The sequence below is a fragment of the Callithrix jacchus genome, chromosome 5 (assembly GCF_049354715.1).
Source record: "Callithrix jacchus isolate 240 chromosome 5, calJac240_pri, whole genome shotgun sequence".
Taxonomy (NCBI): Eukaryota; Metazoa; Chordata; class Mammalia; order Primates; family Cebidae; genus Callithrix; species Callithrix jacchus.
Window position 1 is genome coordinate 84,648,130 of NC_133506.1, and position 19,770 is coordinate 84,667,899.

Consider the following 19,770-nt stretch of genomic DNA (forward strand, 5'->3'; position numbering starts at 1 on the left):
CCCCGCCCCCGCGCCGAGCGCCCTCCGGATTGGCCGAACCATAACGACTGAGCAAGACATCGTTGCGTCCGCACGCGCGATGACGCACGCCGACGTCACTCGGTCTCGCCGGGCCCCGGTGGGCGAGCGGCCGGGATACTCCGCATGTCGGCGCTGTCCGCTGGCGCTTTGTTGCGGTCTGCCTGTTGAGGACGGTGTGTCCTGCGGAGCGATGGCCGTTGTGTTGCCGGCGGTCGTGGAGGAGCTCTTGAGCGAAATGGCCGCGGCGGTGCAGGAGAGTGCGCGAAGTACGGGACGGAGGTTGTATGTGGCTGCGCCGTGGGCTCAGGCCGGGCATCCGGGCACCGCCGGGCCGGGAGGCAGAAGGCGGGGCGTCCGGGCCTGACCCTGCCTTTTCTGCGTGTGGTTCTGTAAACCTTATGTTCTTGAAAAAAAAAAAAAGCGAAATTGGAACAAGTAAAGGACAAATCGATTCAGCAAATGTTTAGGGTACAGCGCAGTTACAGGAGCCCCTCCGTCGGAGCGAGCAGGCCAGTGGGGACTGAAGTATCAAAACCTGGCTGGGTCCTTGAGACGGGTCCCTGCCCTGGGGTGGAAGGGACAGGAGCCTACCGTGAGTGATAGAAACGTGGAGTTCTGTATTATTTTACTCGAAATTTTGAGTTACTAAATTTTCTTTTTTTTTGAGGCGGAGTTTCGCTCTTGTTACCCAGGCTGGAGTGCAATGGCGCGATCTCGGCCTCTGGGTTCAAGCAATTCTCCTGTCTCAGCCACCCGAGTAGTTGGGACTACAGGGACGCACCACCATGCCCAGCTAATTTTTGTATTTTTAGTAGAGACGGGGGTTTCACCATGTTGACCAAGATGGTCTCGAGCTCTTGACCTCGTGATCCACCCGCCTCGGCCTCCCAAAGTGCTGGGATTATAGGCCTGAGCCACTGCGCCCAGCCTAAACTTTTTCTCAAATTCTGATGTTAACATTAAAGTTAATGCTTTCATACACTTTGTTTAGAAAGTAGGCCCGGTGCGGTGGCTCACGCCTGTAATCCCAACAATTTGGGAGGCCGAGGCAGGTGGGTCACCTGAGGTCAGGAGTTCAACACCAGCCTGGCCAACATGGTGAAACCTCATCTGTACTAAAAATACAAAAAATTAGCTCGGCGTGGCGGCGGGCGCTTGTAATCTCAGCTACTCAAGAAACTGAGATCGAGACCATCCTGGCTAACACGGTGAAACCCCATGTCTACTAAACATACGATAAAATTAGCCCGGCATGGTGGTGCGCGCCTGTAATCCCAGCTTCTTGGGAGGCTGAGGCAAGAGAATCATTTGAACCCAGGAGGCAGAGGTTGCAGGGAGCTGAGATCACACCACTGCACTCCAACCTGGCGACAGAGTGAGATTCTGCCTTGCGGGGGGGAAAAAAGAGTCTTATTTTCATATCCCTGCTTCATCCCCAATGAAGCTGTTTGGTGCCACCACCAGTTTCTTAGGGTTTGGGGAAGGGAAGAGGTGGATTTCGGAGTGTAACTCAGGCTGGTGCTTGACTTCCCCCATTGCTAGCCTAGGATTCAGTATTCTTAGGCCTTATAAATCATTTTTTACTCTATCAGCTTCCAATGTACCATAGCTGTTGTTTCTCTCTGTCTTTCTTATCCTTTGGAATTCATGCTTTTAAAAAAGAAATCCAGCCCAGAATGGTAGCTCACACCTGTAATCCCAGCACTTTGGGAGGCTGAGGTGAGCAGATCACATGAGGTCAGGAGTTCAAGACCAGCCCAGTCAGCATGGTAAAACCTCATCTCTACTAAAAATACAAAAACAATTAGCCAGGTTTGGTGGTACATGCCTGTAGTCCCAACTACCTGGGAGGCTGAGGCAGGAGAATGACTTGAACCCATGAGGCAGAAGTTAGAGTGAGCCGAGATTGCACCATTGCACTCCAGCCTGGGCAACAGAGCAAGACTGTCTCAAAAAAAAAAGAAGAAGCCTTTTTATTATGGTTTTAATGGGGTTTGGGGAAGGACTAAAACTAGATGCATAGGTTCAGTTATCTATAACACATAGAAGTGTTTGTGGTTTTAGTATTTTTTAAGATTTTTACATCAGTGGTCACTGGCTTAACATAATTAACTTTTTCCATTCTCATTTTACAGTTCCTGATGAATATCTGTTATCGTAAGTACATATACTGTTGTGTTTGATATTTTTTTAACCATTAATGTTAAAATCCTTTCAACATCAACTCTTGATTTTTAAAAATATTCTTACTACCAGGCACAGTAACTCACACGTGTAATTCCAGCAAAGGCAGGAGGATCGCTGGAGCCCAGGAGTTCTACACCAGCCTGAGCAAAATAGGGAGACACCCCCCATCTCTACAAAAGAAATTTGAAAATAGAATAAAACGCCAGGCGCTGTGGCTTACACCTGTAATCCCAGCACTTTGAGAAGCCGAGGCAGGTGGATCATTTGAGGTCCAGAGTTCAAGACCAGCCTGACCAACATGGTGAAACCCTGTCTCTACTAAAATACAAAATTAGCGGGGCATAGTGACACACACCTGTAATCTTAGCTACTTGTGAGGCTGAGGCAGGAGAATTGCTTAAACCCGGGAGGTGGAGGTTGCATATCTTGCTGAGATATTGCCATTGCACTCCAGCCTTGGTAAGAGTGAAACTCCATCTCAAAAAAAAATTTAAAAAGTAGAAAATAGAATAAAAAATATTCTGGCCAGGCATGGTGGCTCACACCTGTAAACCCAGCACTTTGGGAGGCCAAGGTAGGCAGATCACGAGGTCAGGAGATCAAGAACATCCAGGCTAATATGGTGAAACCTCGACTCTACTAAAAATACAAAAAAATTAGCTGGGCATGGTGGCACCCACCTGAAGTCCCACCCTCCTGAAGTACTCGGGAGGCTGAGGCAGGAGAATTTTTGAACCCGGGAGGTGGAGGTTACGGTAAGCCAAGATCACACCCTTGCACTTCAGCCTGGGAAATGAGTGAAAAGCCGTCTCAAAAAAAAAATCTTACTAAACTAGGAACAATATTTTCTTGACATGATTCTTAAAAATTTGTCTGAATTGAATAACCAACACCACACCATGTCAGACAGTACAAAGCATTACAATATTGTCCTATTTGCCACTCTTATTTAACATTGTTTTAAAAATTGTAATTATTAAGCTAACACATGAAAAAGAAATGAGAAGTGTACCTATCTGCAAGGAAAGACAATTATCATTATTTGCAGATGACACAACTACTTAAATGAGGCCAGGTGTGGTGGCTTACACCTGTAATCCCAGCACTTTGGGAGGCTGAGGCGGGTGGATCACAAGGTCAGGAGTTCAAGACCAGCCTGGCCAAGATGGTGAAACCCCGTCTTTACTAAAAATACAAAAGTTAGCCAGGCATAGTGGCAGGCACCTATAATCCCAATTACCTGGGAGGCTGAGGCAGGGAATTGCTTGAACCCGGGAGTTGGAGGTTGCAGTGAACCAAGATCATCCGACTGCACTCCAGCTTGGGTGACAGAGTGAGGCTTTGTCTCAAAAAAAAAGAGAAAAGAAAATAGAGTGGTCAGTTATTTTAAGAATGCAGAGATAAAATGAAAGCTACCTAGAAATAAGTGACACTTAATTGCTGTTGTAACTTATATTTAAAAGTCCTGGCCAGGCTCAGTGGCTCACACCTGTAACCCCAGCACTTTGGGAGGCCGACATGGGTAGATACCTGAGGTCAGGAGTTTGAGACCAGCCTGACCAACATGGTGAAACCCCATCTCTACTAAAAATACAAAAATTAGCCGGGCATGGTGGTGGGCGCCTGTAATCCCAGCTACTCAGGGGGCTGAGGCAGGAATCACTTGAACCTGGGAGTGGAGGTTGCAGTAAGCCAAAATCACACCATTGTACACCAGCCTGGGTGACAGAGCAAGACTGTCTCCAAACAAAAAAGTCCTGGGAGGATTGCTTGAGCCAAGAAGTTCGAGGCTGCAGTGAGCTATGATTGTGCCACTACAATCCAGCCTGGATGATGTGAGACCTTGTCTCTAAAAAAATAAAAGTTCTGACGAATATATACCAAGCTCTACCAGTGTCTTTTCTTTGGGCAAGGAAGGAGGTTGAATTGAGGGAAGGGCCTTAACCTTTTCTGTATTTCTTAAATACAGAAATAAAATACTGTATTTCTGAAATAAAGAGGGACGGAGTTTCCCTCAGTTTTCCCAAGCTGGAGTGCAATGGCACAGTCTCAGCTCACTGCAACCTCTGCCTCCCGGGTTCAAGCAATTCGCCTGCCTCAACCTTCTAAGTAGCTGGGATTACAGGCGTGTACCACCACGCACAGCTATTTTTGTATTTTTAATAGAGACAGGGTTTCTCCATGTTGGTCAGGCTGGTCTTGAACTCCCGACCTCAAGTGATCTGCCTGCCTCAGCTTCCCAAAATCCTGGGATTACAGACGTGAGCCACTGCACCTGGCTGTGTATTTCTTAAATTTTTAATAAGAATTATATATTACTGGAAAAAATGTACTACTTTTTAAAAAAAAGAAAGGGCAAAGAATAAAAGATGCAAATAGCCAAATACTTTGGGAGGAAAAAGGTAAATCTTACTAGTGACCACAAAAATACAAATTAAAATAATGTAACTTTTCATCTAGAAAATTAGTGACCATAGAAAAGAAGTTGACACAAATATTGGGAAAGGGATCGTTTATACCCTGCTGGCAGGAATGAAAATTCAGGATAACAGACATATTCTTTGACCCAGAAATTCTATGTAGAAGAACATATACCCAGGAAGTAATTATGGACGTTCATAAAGATTTTACAGTGAGGATAGTCATCCAATATTGTTTATGGTAGCAATACAACCTAGAAACAATCTAATAATTTATGGAGTTTGAGGAGAATAAAAATGATTCATCTTTACAGTAGAGTTCTTTGTAACCATTAAAAGTGAAAAAAAGTGATATGGAAAATTTTTTTTCTGGAAAAATTTTTAATGCATTCAAGAGATATTCAGAATAGGTCATAAAGTGGGCAGAGCAGGTTAAAAATTTTCTTTGTTTTTTTTTTTTGTCTCGCTCTGTTGCCCAGGCTGGAATACAGTGGTGTGATCTGGCTCACTGCAACCTCTGCCTCCCAGGATCCAGCAATTCTCCTATCTCAACCTCCTGAGTAGCTGGGACCACAGGAACTTGCCACCACACCTGGCTAATTTTTGTATTTTTTAGTAGAGACGGGGTTTTACCACATTGGCCAGGCTGGTCTTGATCTCCTGACCTCATGATCCACTCACCTTGGCCTCCCAAAGTGCTGGAATTACAGGTGTGAGCCACTCTACCTGGCCTTAAAAAAATTCTTAAAGGTAACTGCTATGATTGATTGGTAAGGTTCCCACCAAATTTTATTTTATTATTTTTTTGTATTTTGTTATTTTGTAAACTAAATTTTAATATGTTTAAGAATTCAAAGCACTCTTTTCTAATCCCCCCAATAGTGTGTTGTATATGTGGCTGGTTTGTTGGAAAATGAAATAAGAATTTGGACGTTTTAAGCCTAAAGCATTACTAGGTTTGTCTTACTTTGTGTCAAGTCATATAAGTTCTTTAAAACATTAACTTTTCCATTTGAGTTTAACTATGCCATTTTATTTTCCAGTTTATAAAAATAACCCACACTTAGACCAGGTGCAATGACTCACGTATGTAATTCCAGCACTTTGGGTAGCTGGGGTGGGCGGATCACGAGGTCCAGAGTTCAAGACTAGCCTGGCCGATATGGTGCAACCTCATCCCTACTAAAATTACAAAAATTAGCTGGGCATGGTGGCGCACACCTGTAGTCTCTACAAAAGTTTTTTTTTTTTTTACAAGTTTGGGGTTTTGTTTTGTTTTGAGACAGAGTCTCACTCTGTCGCCCAGGCTGGAGTACAGTGGTACAGTCTCTGCTCATTGCAACCTCTGCCTCTTGGGTTCAAGTGATTCTCCTGCCTCAGCCTCCCAAGTAGCTAAATCTTTTAAAAATTACCCAGGCATGGTGTTGCAGGCCTGTAATCCTTGCTACTCTGGAGGCTGAGGCAGAACAGCTTGAACCCAGGAGGCGAAGGTTGAAGTGAGCCAGGATCGTGTCAGTCCACTCCAGCATGGGCAACACAGTAAAAATCATGTCAAAAAAAAAAATAAACTTTTAATTTTGACATTTGACATTGTACTTTAGTCTACAAAATAAAAAACATTAGCTGGGTGTGGTGGCATGTACCTGTAGTCCCAGCTGCTAGGGAGGCTTAGGTGGGAGCATCACTTGAGCCTGGAGGTTTAGGCTGCAGTGACCCATGATTGCACCACTGCAAGCTAGCCTGCCTGGATGACAGAGAGAAACCTTGCCTCAAAAAAAAGGCCGGGTTCAGTGGCTCACACCTGTAATCCCAACACCTTGGGGGGCTGAGAAGGGGGATTACCTGAGGTCAGGAGTTCAAGACCAGCCTGGCCAACATGGTGAAACCTCATCTCCACTAAAAAATACAAAAATTACTCAGGCATGGTGTTGTGCACCTGTAATCCCAGCTACTCAGGAGGCTGAAGCAGGAGACGCTTGAACCCAGGAAGTAAAGGTTGCAGTGAGCTGAGATTGTGCCATTCCACCCCAGCCTGGGCAACAGAGTGAGATTCCATCTCAAAAAAAAAAAAAATTAAACTTTTAATTTTGACATAATTGTAGATTTCCTTTAAAAAAGTTAACATGCTTGAGACTAGCTAAAATATAATTTTGTCTCCTACCTTTCTCACCTAATATTGTAAGAATTTTTCGATATATCAGAATTTTTTCCTTTATATCGTTTAACAGTTGGATAACCTTAGTACTAATCCAAAAAGTATACATTTAATGTTTTCCGACGGGCAAACATAAAAAAGCTTGATAATACCGGTGTTAGTGGGGACATGGTGAAAATAGAAATCTCATTCAGTGTTGGTGGGGGTGCCATTTTCACTTTTTTGTGTGTTTTAATTTTTTTTTTCTTGACAGATGGGCTGTCACTGCATTGCTCAGAATGGTCTCGAACTCCTGAACTCAAGCACTCCTCCTGTTTCAGCCTTCCAAAATGCTGGGATTACATACATAAGCCACCATGCCTGGCCCAAAATACCTATTAAAGTTGAAAAATGAACATATCCTTTAGTTACATAAACTAAAGGAGGATTTTCAAGAGATGTATGCCAAGAGACAACATATGGGGATAATTGAGTATTATTTATAATAGTATAAAATGGAAACAGAATGTCCATACATAGGGTACTCAGATAAAATTCAGTGTGTACATGTAATGGAATATTATTCAAAACTAAAGTAAAAATATATGTATGTCAACATGCTTCATTTTCAAAAATGCATTGAGTAGAAAAATGCAAGTTGCCAAAATAAGTCTACAGTATTTTTAATTTTCATTTACTTTTTAATGAGCCATTTCAAAAACAGCAAAAAGAACCTACAATATACCTTTTATGTTTTAAAACAATACCATATGTATATGTGTACATATATGCACATTTGTTTGTTATGTATGTGTGCATATGTACTATGTATAATATTTAATAAAATGAACACATTAACAGGAAGAAAACCAACAAATGCATGTGGTTGCCTCATAGGCAAGGGGGAGGTAGGAAGAAGTACAGGAAGCACTAAAAGAAGCGTAAACAGGGCTTCTTTATCACCAACAGTGATAAAGGGAGTACCTTCCTTTATTAAACATAATACAAGAATATCTGAAATAAGTACACAAGATGATAATAATTCTGGGGAATGAGTGAGTGAGTTGCTGTATTATTTTCCTTTCTTCCAAATGAAATGAATTTTTTAAAAATGCTAAGGCTAGTGATCCTTTGGGTCAAGTCACTGAGATGACTTTGAGTATCAGACCTTCTAATCTGAAGCCTTTTTATTTCGCAGGCTGAAGTTTCTCTTTGGCTCATCAGCCACCCAGGCTTTGGACCTAGTTGATCGACAATCCATCACCTTAATCGCATCACCCAGTGGAAGGCGTGTTTACCAGGTAGAAGTCTAGAGATGGGGGTGATCCCTACAGAAATCCCTGAGGACAAAATATTTTCTTCATCTTTGTGGAAGCTGGTGACCAGCTTTAAATCATTTCCTGGACTGGGCGGGGCACGGTGGCTCATGCCTGTAATCCCAGCATTTGGGAGGCTGAGGCAGGCAGGTCAAGAGATCAAGACCATCCTGGCCAACATGGTGAAACCCCGTCCCTACTAAAAATACACAAATTAGCCAGGCTGGTGGCACAAACCTATAGTCCCGGCTACTCAGGAGGCTGAGGCAGGAGAATCGCTTGAACTTGGGAGGCAGAGGTTGTAGTGAGCGGAGATCAGGCCACTAATTGGGCCACTTCACTCCAGCCTTGTCACAGAGGAGACTGTCTCAAAAAAAAAAAAAAATTCCTGGACTGTTAAAAAGTTTTTGACCTAACTTGGTAAAATTAACAAATTGGTAATTTTTTAAAAATTTTATTTACTTTGATAGAAATTGTCTTTATTCATGGCATATAACATGATGTTTTGATATATGGATACCTTATAGAATAACTGAATCAAATTAATTAACATATCCAGTACCTTACATACTTATTTTTTGTGGTAAGAACACTTAAAATCCACTATCTTAGCAATTTTCAAGTATACAATACTTCAGTCTTTTTATTTCTTTGTTTTTAGAGAGATAAAGTCTCACCAGGCTGGTCTCAAACTCCTAGGCTCAAGCGATCCTCCCACCTTGGCCTCTCAAAGTACAGGCATGAGCACCACCCCTCGCTAATATGTTGTTTATAGTCACCATATTGTACCATGGTTATCCTGAACTTACTTCTCCTGTCTAACTGAAATTTGTACCCTTTGACCAATATCTCCCTATCTTCCTTGCCAACCCCAAGGCCCCTGGTAACCACTGTTCTTTCTTCTTCTATGAGTCAACTTTTTTGTTTTTTTGGAGACAGAGTCTCGCTCTGTCACCAGGCATCAGGCTGGAGTGCAGTGGCCCAATCTTGACTCACTGCACCCTCTGACTCCTGGGCTCAAGCAATTCTCCTGCCTCAGCCTCCCGCGTTTGTTTGTTTTAAACAAAGACAGGGTCTCACTATGTTGTCCAGGCTGGTCTTGAACTCCTGGCCTCAAGCAGTCCTCCCTCCTCAGCCTCCCAAAGTTCTGGGATTACTGGCATGAGCCATTGCACCCAGCCTATGAATTCAGCTTTTTGTAGATTCCATATATAAGTGAGATCATCTGGTATTTGTCATTCTATACCTGGCTTATTTCGCTTAGCATAGCTACACTTAACAGAATCCTCAGACATTTTTGTAATTAAGATGGCCGGGCGTGGTGGCTCATGCCTGTAATCCCAGCACTTCAGGAGGTTGAGGTGGGAGGATCACCTGAGGTCAGGAGTTTGAGACCAGCCTAGCTAACATAATGAAACCCTGTTTCTACTAAAAATACAAAAAATTAGCCAGGCATAGTGGCCCATGCCTATAATCCCAGCTACTCAGAAGGCTGAGGCAGGAGAATTGCTTGAACCTGGGAGGCAGAGGTTGCAGTGAGCCGAGATCACACCATTGCACTACAGCTTGGGGAACAAGAGCAGAACTCTTGTCTCAAAAAATTAGAAAATAAAATAAAATCCTACTGGCTTTACCTAAAAGCATTGTGCAGAAGTCTGCTCATGGGCCCGGCTTGGTGGCTCATGCCTGTAATCTCAGCCCTCTGTTGGCCTGGGCAACGTAGTAAGACCCATCTCTGCAAAAACCCAGCAAGGTATTTCTTTTGCAGGAAACGGAAATGCAGAAGAGTAAAGTAACAGTCACCTCTGGTTACCCCACATTGCCTGTCTTATGAGACATGAATAAAGATCATATAAAGAGGGAGCCAGACTCCAACCACCTGACCCTTCTCCCTGCACAACCCCACCCCATTTTAGCTATATGAGACACAGGGTAAGTGCAGCTGGATTGATGGAAGTAAATCATGAATGAAAAGAAAATACTGGCAGTGGTGTGCAAAATTTTGTCAGCTCTTGTATGTAATCCAGGCCTTACTGAGACCAGAAAAGGGTAAATTTTTCAGAGTTTGAATTCTGGTTTATTTACTGTGAATTTCTCAGAGCTGAGACCATATCAGTTAACTCTCATTAAAAGGCCATGTCAATTCTTAGGGAGTAAATGGCTTGAGCAAAGCCTGCTTGGGCAGATAGATGCCTTCGCTTAGTGAATTAACTTGCCCTTCCTCACGCTGATCTGGTAAAATCTTTATGCATTTCTGCATTAAGGAAAATGTGGTAATTAGCATTGGTTGCTGTGGTTAAAACTTTTGGATGGTATTTTCTTACTCAAAAGAGACCACCTATTAGATGAATTTTCTCATGGTGAACTTAGAGATTAATAATCAGTCACTGAACTTGCAGTTTGTACCTGAGGAGGTGTGTCTGTCCTCTTTTCCTGGTGTTTTTATTTTTGGTTTTCCCAGTGCTTTTAGTTCTGAATTTTCGATCTTGGTTCCGTTATGGGCACAACACTTGACCTGGGCAAGCAGACTTTTGTTTGAAATACTTAAATTACTGTTGACTTTTTGTTCCTCCCGGTGGTCAACAGTGACTTGTTTAAGTCACTTGTTTAGTTTTTGTTTTTCCCATCTGGTATATATTAAATTGGTTTATGAATAATGAAATGCTAACTTCTAAGAATTGTGGCCATCATCTTGGACTTTGAATTAAATGAGGCTGTAGAAATCTTATATATCTTCAAATTAACCTTAATCGTTGCATTGTATGGTCATATAGTAAAAATTTGGCTGAATTCAGGAGTTGTATGAGATTATAAAAGTTGAGTCACATACTGCCTCAATGTCCAACTAATTATCTTTTCATAGGTCAATCTTTATTCCATAGGTCAACTCTAATATTCTTAGTGTTCTCCAAATGTAATGTGAAATAATTCTAAAGTCATCATTATGTTGCTGACACCTGAGTTGCTTTTTGTACCTTTTTTTTTTTTTTTTTTGAGACAGAATCTTATTCTGTTGCCCAGACTGGAGTGCAGCAGCACCATCTCAGCTCACTGCAACCTCTGCCTCCTGGTTTCAAGTGATTCTCCTGCCTCAGCCTCCTGAGTAGCTGGGATTTCAGGTGTGGACCACCATGCCCGGCTAATTTTTGTATTCTTAGTAGAAGTGGCCAGGCTGGTTTGGAACTCCTGACCTCAGGTGATCCACCACCTTTGCTTTCTAAAATGCTGGGATTAACAGATATTAATGCTGGTATTAACAGTCCAGGCCACACCTGGCCACTTTTTATACTTTTTTTGTTCACTTAGGAAGGGGGATATTTCAAGTCAGGAGAGGCTAAGTTATGCTGTGGTGGCAGTGACCCCAGATCTGAAAGGCTCACAAAAATAAAGTTATTTTTGTTTTGTTTTATTTTTTTTTGAGACGGAGGTTTGCTCTTGTCACCCAGGCTGGAGTGCAGTGGCACGATCATAGCTCATTGCAACCTACATCTCCTCGGTTCAAGCGATTCTCCTACCTCAGCTTCCCAGGTAGCTGGAATTACAGGCATGCGCCACCATGCCCAGCAATGTTTTAAATTTTATTTTTAGTAGAGACAGGGTTTCACCGTTTTTGCCAGATTGGTCTCAAACTTCTGACCTCATGTGGTCCACCTGCCTCTGCCTCCCAGAGTGCTGGGATTATAGGCGTGAGCCACCACGCCCAGCCAAAAACAAAGTTTTATATCTCATTCATGCTCTGTATCCATCAGGAGCCAGTTGTAGCTCTCTGTCCAGAACATCTTCATTCAGGGATTACAGCTGGTGAAGCAGCTCATATCTGGAACATTGTAAATCTCAAACAGAAAAAAGAGGACATGGACACAGTTTTTAACATTTTTCTGCTTGGCTACTCAGATTTTACTAAAGCAGATCACATGGCCAGCCTGTATTTAACAGGACGAGAATGTGTAATCCTATTTTCAGAGAGAAGCACCAAACTCAGGGAACAATAACTAAGACACTGTGAAGTATCTTAAGAGGCTTGGAGCAGTCATAAAATAAAACTACCCATGAATGGATGACCATCTAAATGGGTCAAGTCTCCTTGTAGCCTAACTGAAACCACAGTAGAACCACCGTAGAAACCACCTCCAAGTGAGGTTCTTGCAAGTCCAGTCAGCCATGATCTGAGCATCCTCTTTTTAGCATGTTCCTATTTTAAAAAGCTCTCTCCTTCTGGGGATAAACATTCCAGACCATGAGCAGGAAAACTAGGAGCAATTCCTGTAAGAGGAAGTTGTTTTCTCACTGAAGGGTAAAGGAATTGAATTATGTTATCCTTAAGGTCAGTTTCCAGTTCTAAATTTTCTAACTCAGATTTTGTCTGATAATTGGGTTCATTAGCTGTCCACTGCCAGATAAGCAAAAAGCAAATACAAAATTTAACCTCTTTTAGTATTTATTGCTTTAGGCAGTTGAACATTTTACTTTGAGTCTTAGCCCTTGAAAGGCTCAGGCAAGGAAACCTCTGTAGAATTTCTGCCCATCCCAAGTCACCAGACATTTATTAGCATGATCCAGGGAGCATTATGATGGATGAGGGACTCACAATAAGAAGGAAGCAGTGAATCATTCTAGTCAGTGTAGAATCCCAGAGGCTTCTGCCTGCTTATGTTTAAATCTAGAGAGAAGAGATGCAGGAGTAACTAAAGGGAGAAGAAACCTAAAGGTTTATTCATTGGTAATAGTTTGGACACCCAAGAATTATAGGCCGGGCGTGGTGGCTCACTCAAACCTGGAATCCTAGCAGTTTGGGAGGCTGAGGTGGGTGGATCACCTGAGGTCAGGAGTTCAAGACCAGCCTGGCCAACATGGCAAAACCTTAACTCTATAAAAATACAAAAGTTAGGGGTGGGAAAAAAAAAAAAAGTTATCCGGGCATGGTGGCACATGCCTGTAATCCTAGCTACTCAAGAGGCTGAGGTAGAATTGCTTGAACCCAGGAGGCGGAGGTTGCAATGAGCCAAGATCACACCACTGCACTCCGGCCTGGGCAACAAAGTGAGACTCCATCTCAAAAAAAGAAAAAAGAATTCTACATGTCACTGCCGGATGTTGTGTAAAACAATCTGCTTTAATGCTCTTCCTTCGTTTAAGTTTCCACACATGCTAGGGAATTCTTTTCATTGATACTGAGTGGTCTAGATGATACGTTTGTAACATGTCCAAGCCTTGCAGTAGGTAATATGCAAGGTGTGGTTTTTCAACACCTAATTTGTAACTGGGCTGAAATCTTTTTTTTTTTTTTGAGACAGAGTCTCTGTCACCCAGCCTGGAGTACAATGGCACAATCTCAGCTCACTGCATCCTCCGCCTCCTGGGTTCAAATGATTCTCCTGTCTCAGCCTCCTGAGTAGCTGGGACTATAGGTGCCCACCACCACTCCCAGCTAATTTTTGTATTTTTAGTAGAGACAGGGTTTCACTATATTGACCAGGCTGGTCTCGAACTCCTGACCTCGTGATCTGCCCACCTTGGCCTCTCTAAGTCCTGGGATTACAGACATGAGCCACCGTGCCCGGCTTGATGAAATCTTGAATGGGTTCAGTAGGCATCTTCTTACCTAATCATTGGCCATTTCTGGTAACCTAAAAACCCCCAAGGAATTCTAACTGCATCAAAAAAACATACTGAGGCTGGGTATGGTAGCTCATGCCTGTAATCCCCACTCTGGGAGGCCAAGGTGGGAGGATCACTTAAGCCCAGCAGTTCAAGCTGGACAACATTGCAAGACCCCATCTCTACAGAATCTTTTTAAATTAGCATAGTGTGGTGGCACACACCAGTACTCCTAGCTACTCAGGAGGCTGAGGTGGGAGGATCACTTTAGCCAAGCAATTCAATACTGCAGTGAGCTATGATCATACCACTGCACTGCAGCTTGGATGACAGAGCAAGACCTTGTCTTAAAGAAATAAAAAGTTAATAGAAACTGTATGGAGATAACTGCATTAATTGAACCACTGAAAACGTGACAAACACAGCACTGGAATCTGCTGTTTGTTCTTGCCGTAAAACCTTACCTGTAGCTTTATTCTCTGCGGGTAGGAACGATTAAAGAATCCTAGGAGTGCTAATATTGTAATAAAAAAATAAAAGTTCTTGCTTTTTCATTTAGATTGCCACCGGAGAGCCTAAAAGTGCTTTGAAGGCCCTGTGGCAAATTCCTAAGTGGCAGTTTATTATAAAATCACCCTTAGGATATTTCTGCTTCCCTCAAATACCAATAATAAATCTTATGACTCCAGTTTGGAAGTTAACTCTAGGAATGAAGACCTCAACAAAAAGTTTTTGGCTGCTTGGTGGTAGAGACTTAAATGAATGATTTCTCCAACAAATTTGTGCAATAATAATACAATTGTATTTTTTTTCCTGTACCTCTCCTTTTTGCTTCTCTTGACTGCCACCAAGACTATTAGACTGGGCCTCTTACCAACCCACTATATATCAGTGTCCCCCTTCCATCCTGCTAGATGAGTAGGCAGATCTGGGCTTGCCTCTTTTCCTGAGACCTCCATTCTGAACAGCTGAGTCATTCCTTTTGCAAGGTTCTTTGCTTTATTTATTCTCTCTGTTCTCATGCTCTCAAATGCTTTTCAAAAGCTCTTCCCACTTTCTTCTTTTCTTCTGTGACCTATCTTTTTTTTTTTTTTTTTGATGGGTCTCACTTTATCACCCAGGCTGCAGTACAGTGGTGCAATCACAGCCTTGACCTCCCAGGCTCAATCATTCCTCCTGCCTCAGCCTCCCAAGTAGCTGTGACTACTGGCATGTGCCACCACTCCTGGCTTTTAAAAACAATTTTTTTTTTTCTGAGACGGAGTTTCGCTCTTTTTACCCAGTTGCTAGAGTGCAATGGCGCAATCTCAGCTCACTGCAACCTCCCATCTCCTGGGTTCAAGCAATTCTCTTGCCTCAGCCTCCTGAGTAGCTGGGACTACAGGCATGTGCCACCATGCCCAGCTAATTTTTGTATTTTTAGTAGAGACGGGGTTTCACCATGTTGACCAGGATGGTCTCGATCTCTTGACCTTGTGATCCACCCGTCTCGGCCTCCCAAAGTGCTGGGATTATAGGCATGAGCCACCACGCGCGGCTAAAAACAATTTTTATAGAGACAAGGGCTAACCATGTTGCCCAGGCTGGTCTCGAACTCTGGGACTCAAGTGATCCTCCCACCTCAGCCTCCCAAAGTGCTGGGATTACACACATGAACCACACCCAGCTTCAGACGTATCTTACTCCTGCCCTGCTACTGACCTTTTACCTGTTTTTACTCTGTCTTTAGATATGTAGGAAGCTTTAGAAATATACACACCTGTGGCAAAATACCAAAGGTTAAGAACCCCCACAATAAAATGTAGATGAGAGATTTCCCCTCCACTTCCTTCTAATTACAGTCAGCCCATAGAGTGGGCCCTGTGAATCACTAGGCACAGAAACTTGAACTAACCTGATACTCTTCAATTTCTTTTTTTTTTTTGAGACGGAGTTTCGCTCTTGTTACCCAAGCTGGAGTGCAATGGCGCGATCTCGGCTCACTGCAACCTCCGCCTCCTGGATTCAGGCAATTCTCCTGCCTCAGCCTCCTGAGTAGCTGGGACTACAGGCACGTGCCACCATGCCCAGCTAATTTTTTGTATTTTTAGTAGAGACAGGGTTTCACCATGTTGACCAGGATGGTCTTGATCTCTTGACCTCATGATCCAGTCGCCTCGGCCTCCCAAAGTGCTGGGATTACAGGCGTGAGCCACCGCGCCCAACCTCTTCAATTTCTTTATGAAGTCCTAACTGCACACTGAAGGGAAGAGAAGTTGCTTCCTCTTATTTTTTTTTTTTTTTTGAGATGGAGTCTTGCTCTTGTTACCCAGGGTGGAGTTCAATTGCACGATCTCAGCTCACCACAACCTCCACCTCCTGGGTTCAAGCAATTCTCCTGCCTCAGCCTCCCAAGTAGCTGGGACTACAGGCGCCACCACTACTAAAAATACAAAAATTAGGCAGCTAATTTTTGTATTTTTAGTAGAGACGGGGTTTCACCATGTTAACCAGGATGGTCTCGATCTATTGACCTCGTGATCCACCTGCCTTGGCCTCTCAAAGTGCTGGGATTACAGGCATGAGCCATCGCACCCGGCCCATTGCTTCCTCTTTTATGTAAAACATTAACTGCAGTTCTTCTCAGTGCAATTTGCAGAGCAACTCTGGGTCTTTAAATAGATAAAAAGGGAAAGAGGTGGTTTTTCCAGCACATCTTCTGAGGTCTGATCCCATCTATCCTTTTCTTCCTAGGTACTTGGAAGTTCTGGGAAAACATACACATGTTTGGCTTCTTGTCATTACTGTTCATGTCCTGCATTTGCCTTCAAGGTGCTACGGAAGAGTGACAGCATCCTGGTGAGGATGGGGAAGGCTCTTCCCACTGTAATTGAATGTAGAGAGAAATCATCCTTACTTTGTGGTTTAACTATTCTATAAAATGGGAATCTTACTACTTGTTGAAACAGATAGTAGTTTTTTGTCCTTGACTTCAGTTAGTCATTTCTTAGGGGTTTAGCCTCCCAAATGCAATATATTTTTAGAACTACATCAATTTCCTGAATTTTTATTTAAAGGATCATGAGTGAAGCTTTGAGAAGGACAAAAAGGGAATCCCAGAAGTGGGCATTGGGGAATTAGATGGCCCAATGAAAATGTGAACTAAATTTGATGTTGGCAGTCTCTTCACATTAACTGTAAGACAGCGTGGCACCACACTTGACCTTCACATGGCATATAAGTACCTTCCCCTATTCCCTTAAGCCTTTGCCAATTTCATCAGAGTCCAGTGCATGAAGCAGAAACAGGACATATTCACACACACCTTATTCCAAAGGGGAAAACGCTACCTTCCTGAAAGCAGGCATTTATTTTTAAGTCTTGCCAAAGAAGAAAATAATGGTATCCACTCCGTTCTTCCCCTTTCTTTTACACTGTTAACTTCTTAAACATCTTCGGACCTGGGTGGCAAGTTGGGTACACCATTGTACAAGAGGCCACATTCATAACTGATGTGCTGTAAGTTTATTTCACCTGCCAGTGACAGGATTGAACCAGGGCCCCTTCAAGATCTAAAGCTGCTTTCTCTGACATCAGATTCAACATAGTCCTCTCCCCAGAGGTGTGTACAGGCCAATATATATGAGAGTTTTGCTGCTATTCCCTGCCCTCCCAACCCTAGAAGTATAGCACAGTAGTTAAGAGAGTAGCCTATAGACTCTGATGAGCATGTGGTTATAATACCTGTCTTCCTAGGGTAGCTGTCAGATTTAAGTGAGATACTTTATGAGAAGCACTTAACAGCATAGTGCCCCAAGGAATGTTAAAACATTGCTGTGACAGCTTTCTGAAGGCAAGGAAAAAAGATAACTTAGGACTAAAGTGAGGAGCAGAGCTAGTCTTGGTTTTCACCATGGGTTACATACCCTGTGCCCGATATATCTAAGCCGTTTCCCAAAGCAGCAGGTAAAAGAAGTCTTTGTCCACTCTGATTTCTAAAGAGAATACGCTTGTCTCACCATCTTTATCTGCAGTTTTTATTTATTTTTTTGAGACGGAGTCTGGCTCTGTCACCCAGGCTGTAGTGCAGTAGCATGATCTCAGCTCACTGCAACGTCCACCTCCTGGGTTCAAGTGATTCTCATGCCTCAGCCTCCCTAGTAGGTGTAATTACAGGTGTGCGCCACCACACCCAGCTAATTTTTGTATTTTTGGTAGAGACCGGGTTTTGCTTTGTCGGCCAGGCTGGTCTTGAACTCCTGACCTCAAGTGATCTGCCCACCTTGGCTTCCCAGAGTGATGGGATTACAGGTGTGAGCCACCATACCAAGTCTGTCTGCACTTTTTAGACAATCAGCTAGAGACCCCGTAATGTGTGTGTCCTAGTTCTTTCCTGCCAAGTAAGATGGTAATGAGAAATCTTGGTTAGACTGGCCATCCCCAGCTCTGCCTGTTTCTTTCTTTTCCTTCTTTCCTTTTTTTTTTTTGAGACAGAGTTTCGCTCTTGTTACCGGCTGGAGTGCAATGGCACAATCTCGGCTCACTGCAACCTCTGCCTCCTGGGTTCAGGCGATTCTCCTGCCTCAGCCTCCTGAGTAGCTGGGATTACAGGCATGCACCACCATGCCCAGCTAATTTTTGTATTTTTAGTAGAGACGGGGTTTCACCATGTTGACCAGGATGGTCTCAATCTCTTGACCTCGTGATCCACCCGCCTCGGCCTCCCAAAGTGCTGGGATTACATGCATGAGCCACCGCGCCCGGCCTGCCTGTTTCTAATAGGTGTGTGTGTTTTATATTTCAGTGCAAGCATCTCCTGGCAGTTTACCTTAGTCAGGTTATGAGGACCTGTCAGCAGCTAAGTGTCTCCGACAAGCAGTTGACTGACATATTATTGATGGAGAAGAAACAAGAACCATAAAAGGTACAGATTGAGCATCATTCTTTCAAAATATAGTCCTGTCAAGAAATGCATTTAATATGTCATGATTCACATGGAAAAGAGGTGAAATACATCTTCAGAGACTTCTTGTTACTGTCCCTTTTCCCTCTGTGACTGCAGGAGGTGCTCTGGGTTGGAGCCGTGGGCTGTGGAGGGTTTGCATATGGTTATAAGCCCTGTGCAGACTTCTCAAGAAAAACCTAAGCCAGTCTCTGAGGCACTTGGGTAAAAAATGTCCCCGATGGAATCAAGATTTTAAATTCAAATAAAGCTTAATATCATGTTGTGTCCACATTATTTAGTCTTAAGTAACTGAATTAGTAGTAATTTTTAAAAAGTTGGAATGGTGGGCTAAACAGAGTAAGATGAAGTTGAGATGAGTAGGTAGTTCTTTTCCTTATGTCCAGAAAACTATTGAGCATCAACTGTAGATCATAGCAGAGATGTGGCTAAACAGCAGCAGGTATGAAAAGACTTAGCGGTTCTGGTTTCTGTAAGCTTCAAATATCTGTGATATTGGTAGCAAAACAGCTTAAGTAGGCTGTATTGTTTGAGAGGTAGTATCAAGATCAAGGGAAGAACTGGTTTCACTCTGCGTGCATTTCTGATCTTTGTAACAGGGCAAATGAAGGACCAGATGAAAAATCCTGTCCTAGAAGGAAACTACAGGTACTACCAGGGATTTTCAGTCTGAAGAAGAAAAGACAAAATAGGTAACAAGAGTATTAGAAGAGAGAGCAAAGAAAAGAATTCATGAAGAAGAAAATAAAATCAATTTCATCATAAGACAAGAACTTATGGTAAAGCTGCCCACAGCCAGAAGAGGATCCTAGAAGGACAGGAACTCCCTGTCTGCAGCATTTCATAAGCATGTAATATCCTTGCGGGGATACAGCAGAAGGAATTGATGCAATGGACAAACAAATGATATTGGTGATTTTACAGCCTAAGAAAGGCCCATGCTTTTGCCCCCAGAACATGAAGTGCTAGTGAATAAATGCTGGGTGAAAAGCCCAGGGCCCAGATGTTGTAATGTTCTGTGGTTGGCAGATGTTTTTCGTTTTGTTAAAGTGTGACAAATAAAATCTATCAAGACTTTTCTGCTACTCGGAAAACTTGGACTCAGTATAACTTACTTTTTTTTCCAGCAGCCTTCAGGGTAAAAAGTTTAGA

At 43.1% G+C, this 19,770-nt stretch overlaps 1 protein-coding gene across 2 annotated transcripts; it reads left to right on the forward strand.

Moving 5' to 3' along the window:
* Positions 1-97: 97 nt before the first annotated feature.
* Positions 98-19,712, forward strand: ZSWIM7 (zinc finger SWIM-type containing 7). Of its 2 annotated transcripts, none has more exons than XM_035300233.3 (6): positions 98-613; positions 2,157-2,178; positions 7,961-8,063; positions 16,410-16,514; positions 18,460-18,579; positions 19,218-19,712. In XM_035300233.3, the coding sequence occupies exons 1-5, from the start codon at positions 481-483 to the stop codon at positions 18,574-18,576; spliced, it is 480 nt and encodes a 159-aa protein (XP_035156124.2). In that variant the 5' UTR covers positions 98-480; the 3' UTR covers positions 18,577-18,579; positions 19,218-19,712. The 2 variants fall into 2 exon arrangements, with proteins under 2 accessions (XP_035156124.2, XP_035156123.2); XM_035300232.3 differs by having other exon boundaries at positions 98-287.
* Positions 19,713-19,770: the final 58 nt, after the last annotated feature.

Excerpts from the sequence above, each read along its gene's own strand:
- ZSWIM7 (XM_035300233.3), top strand. The coding sequence starts at position 481 with ATGTTTAGGGTACAGCGCAGTTACAGGAGCCCCTCCGTCGGAGCGAGC. Across the intron at positions 614-2,156 it reads GGAAGGGACAGGAGCCTACC|TTCCTGATGAATATCTGTTA; the intron begins GTGAGTGATAGA and ends CTCATTTTACAG. Across the intron at positions 16,515-18,459 it reads GGAAGAGTGACAGCATCCTG|TGCAAGCATCTCCTGGCAGT; the intron begins GTGAGGATGGGG and ends TTTATATTTCAG.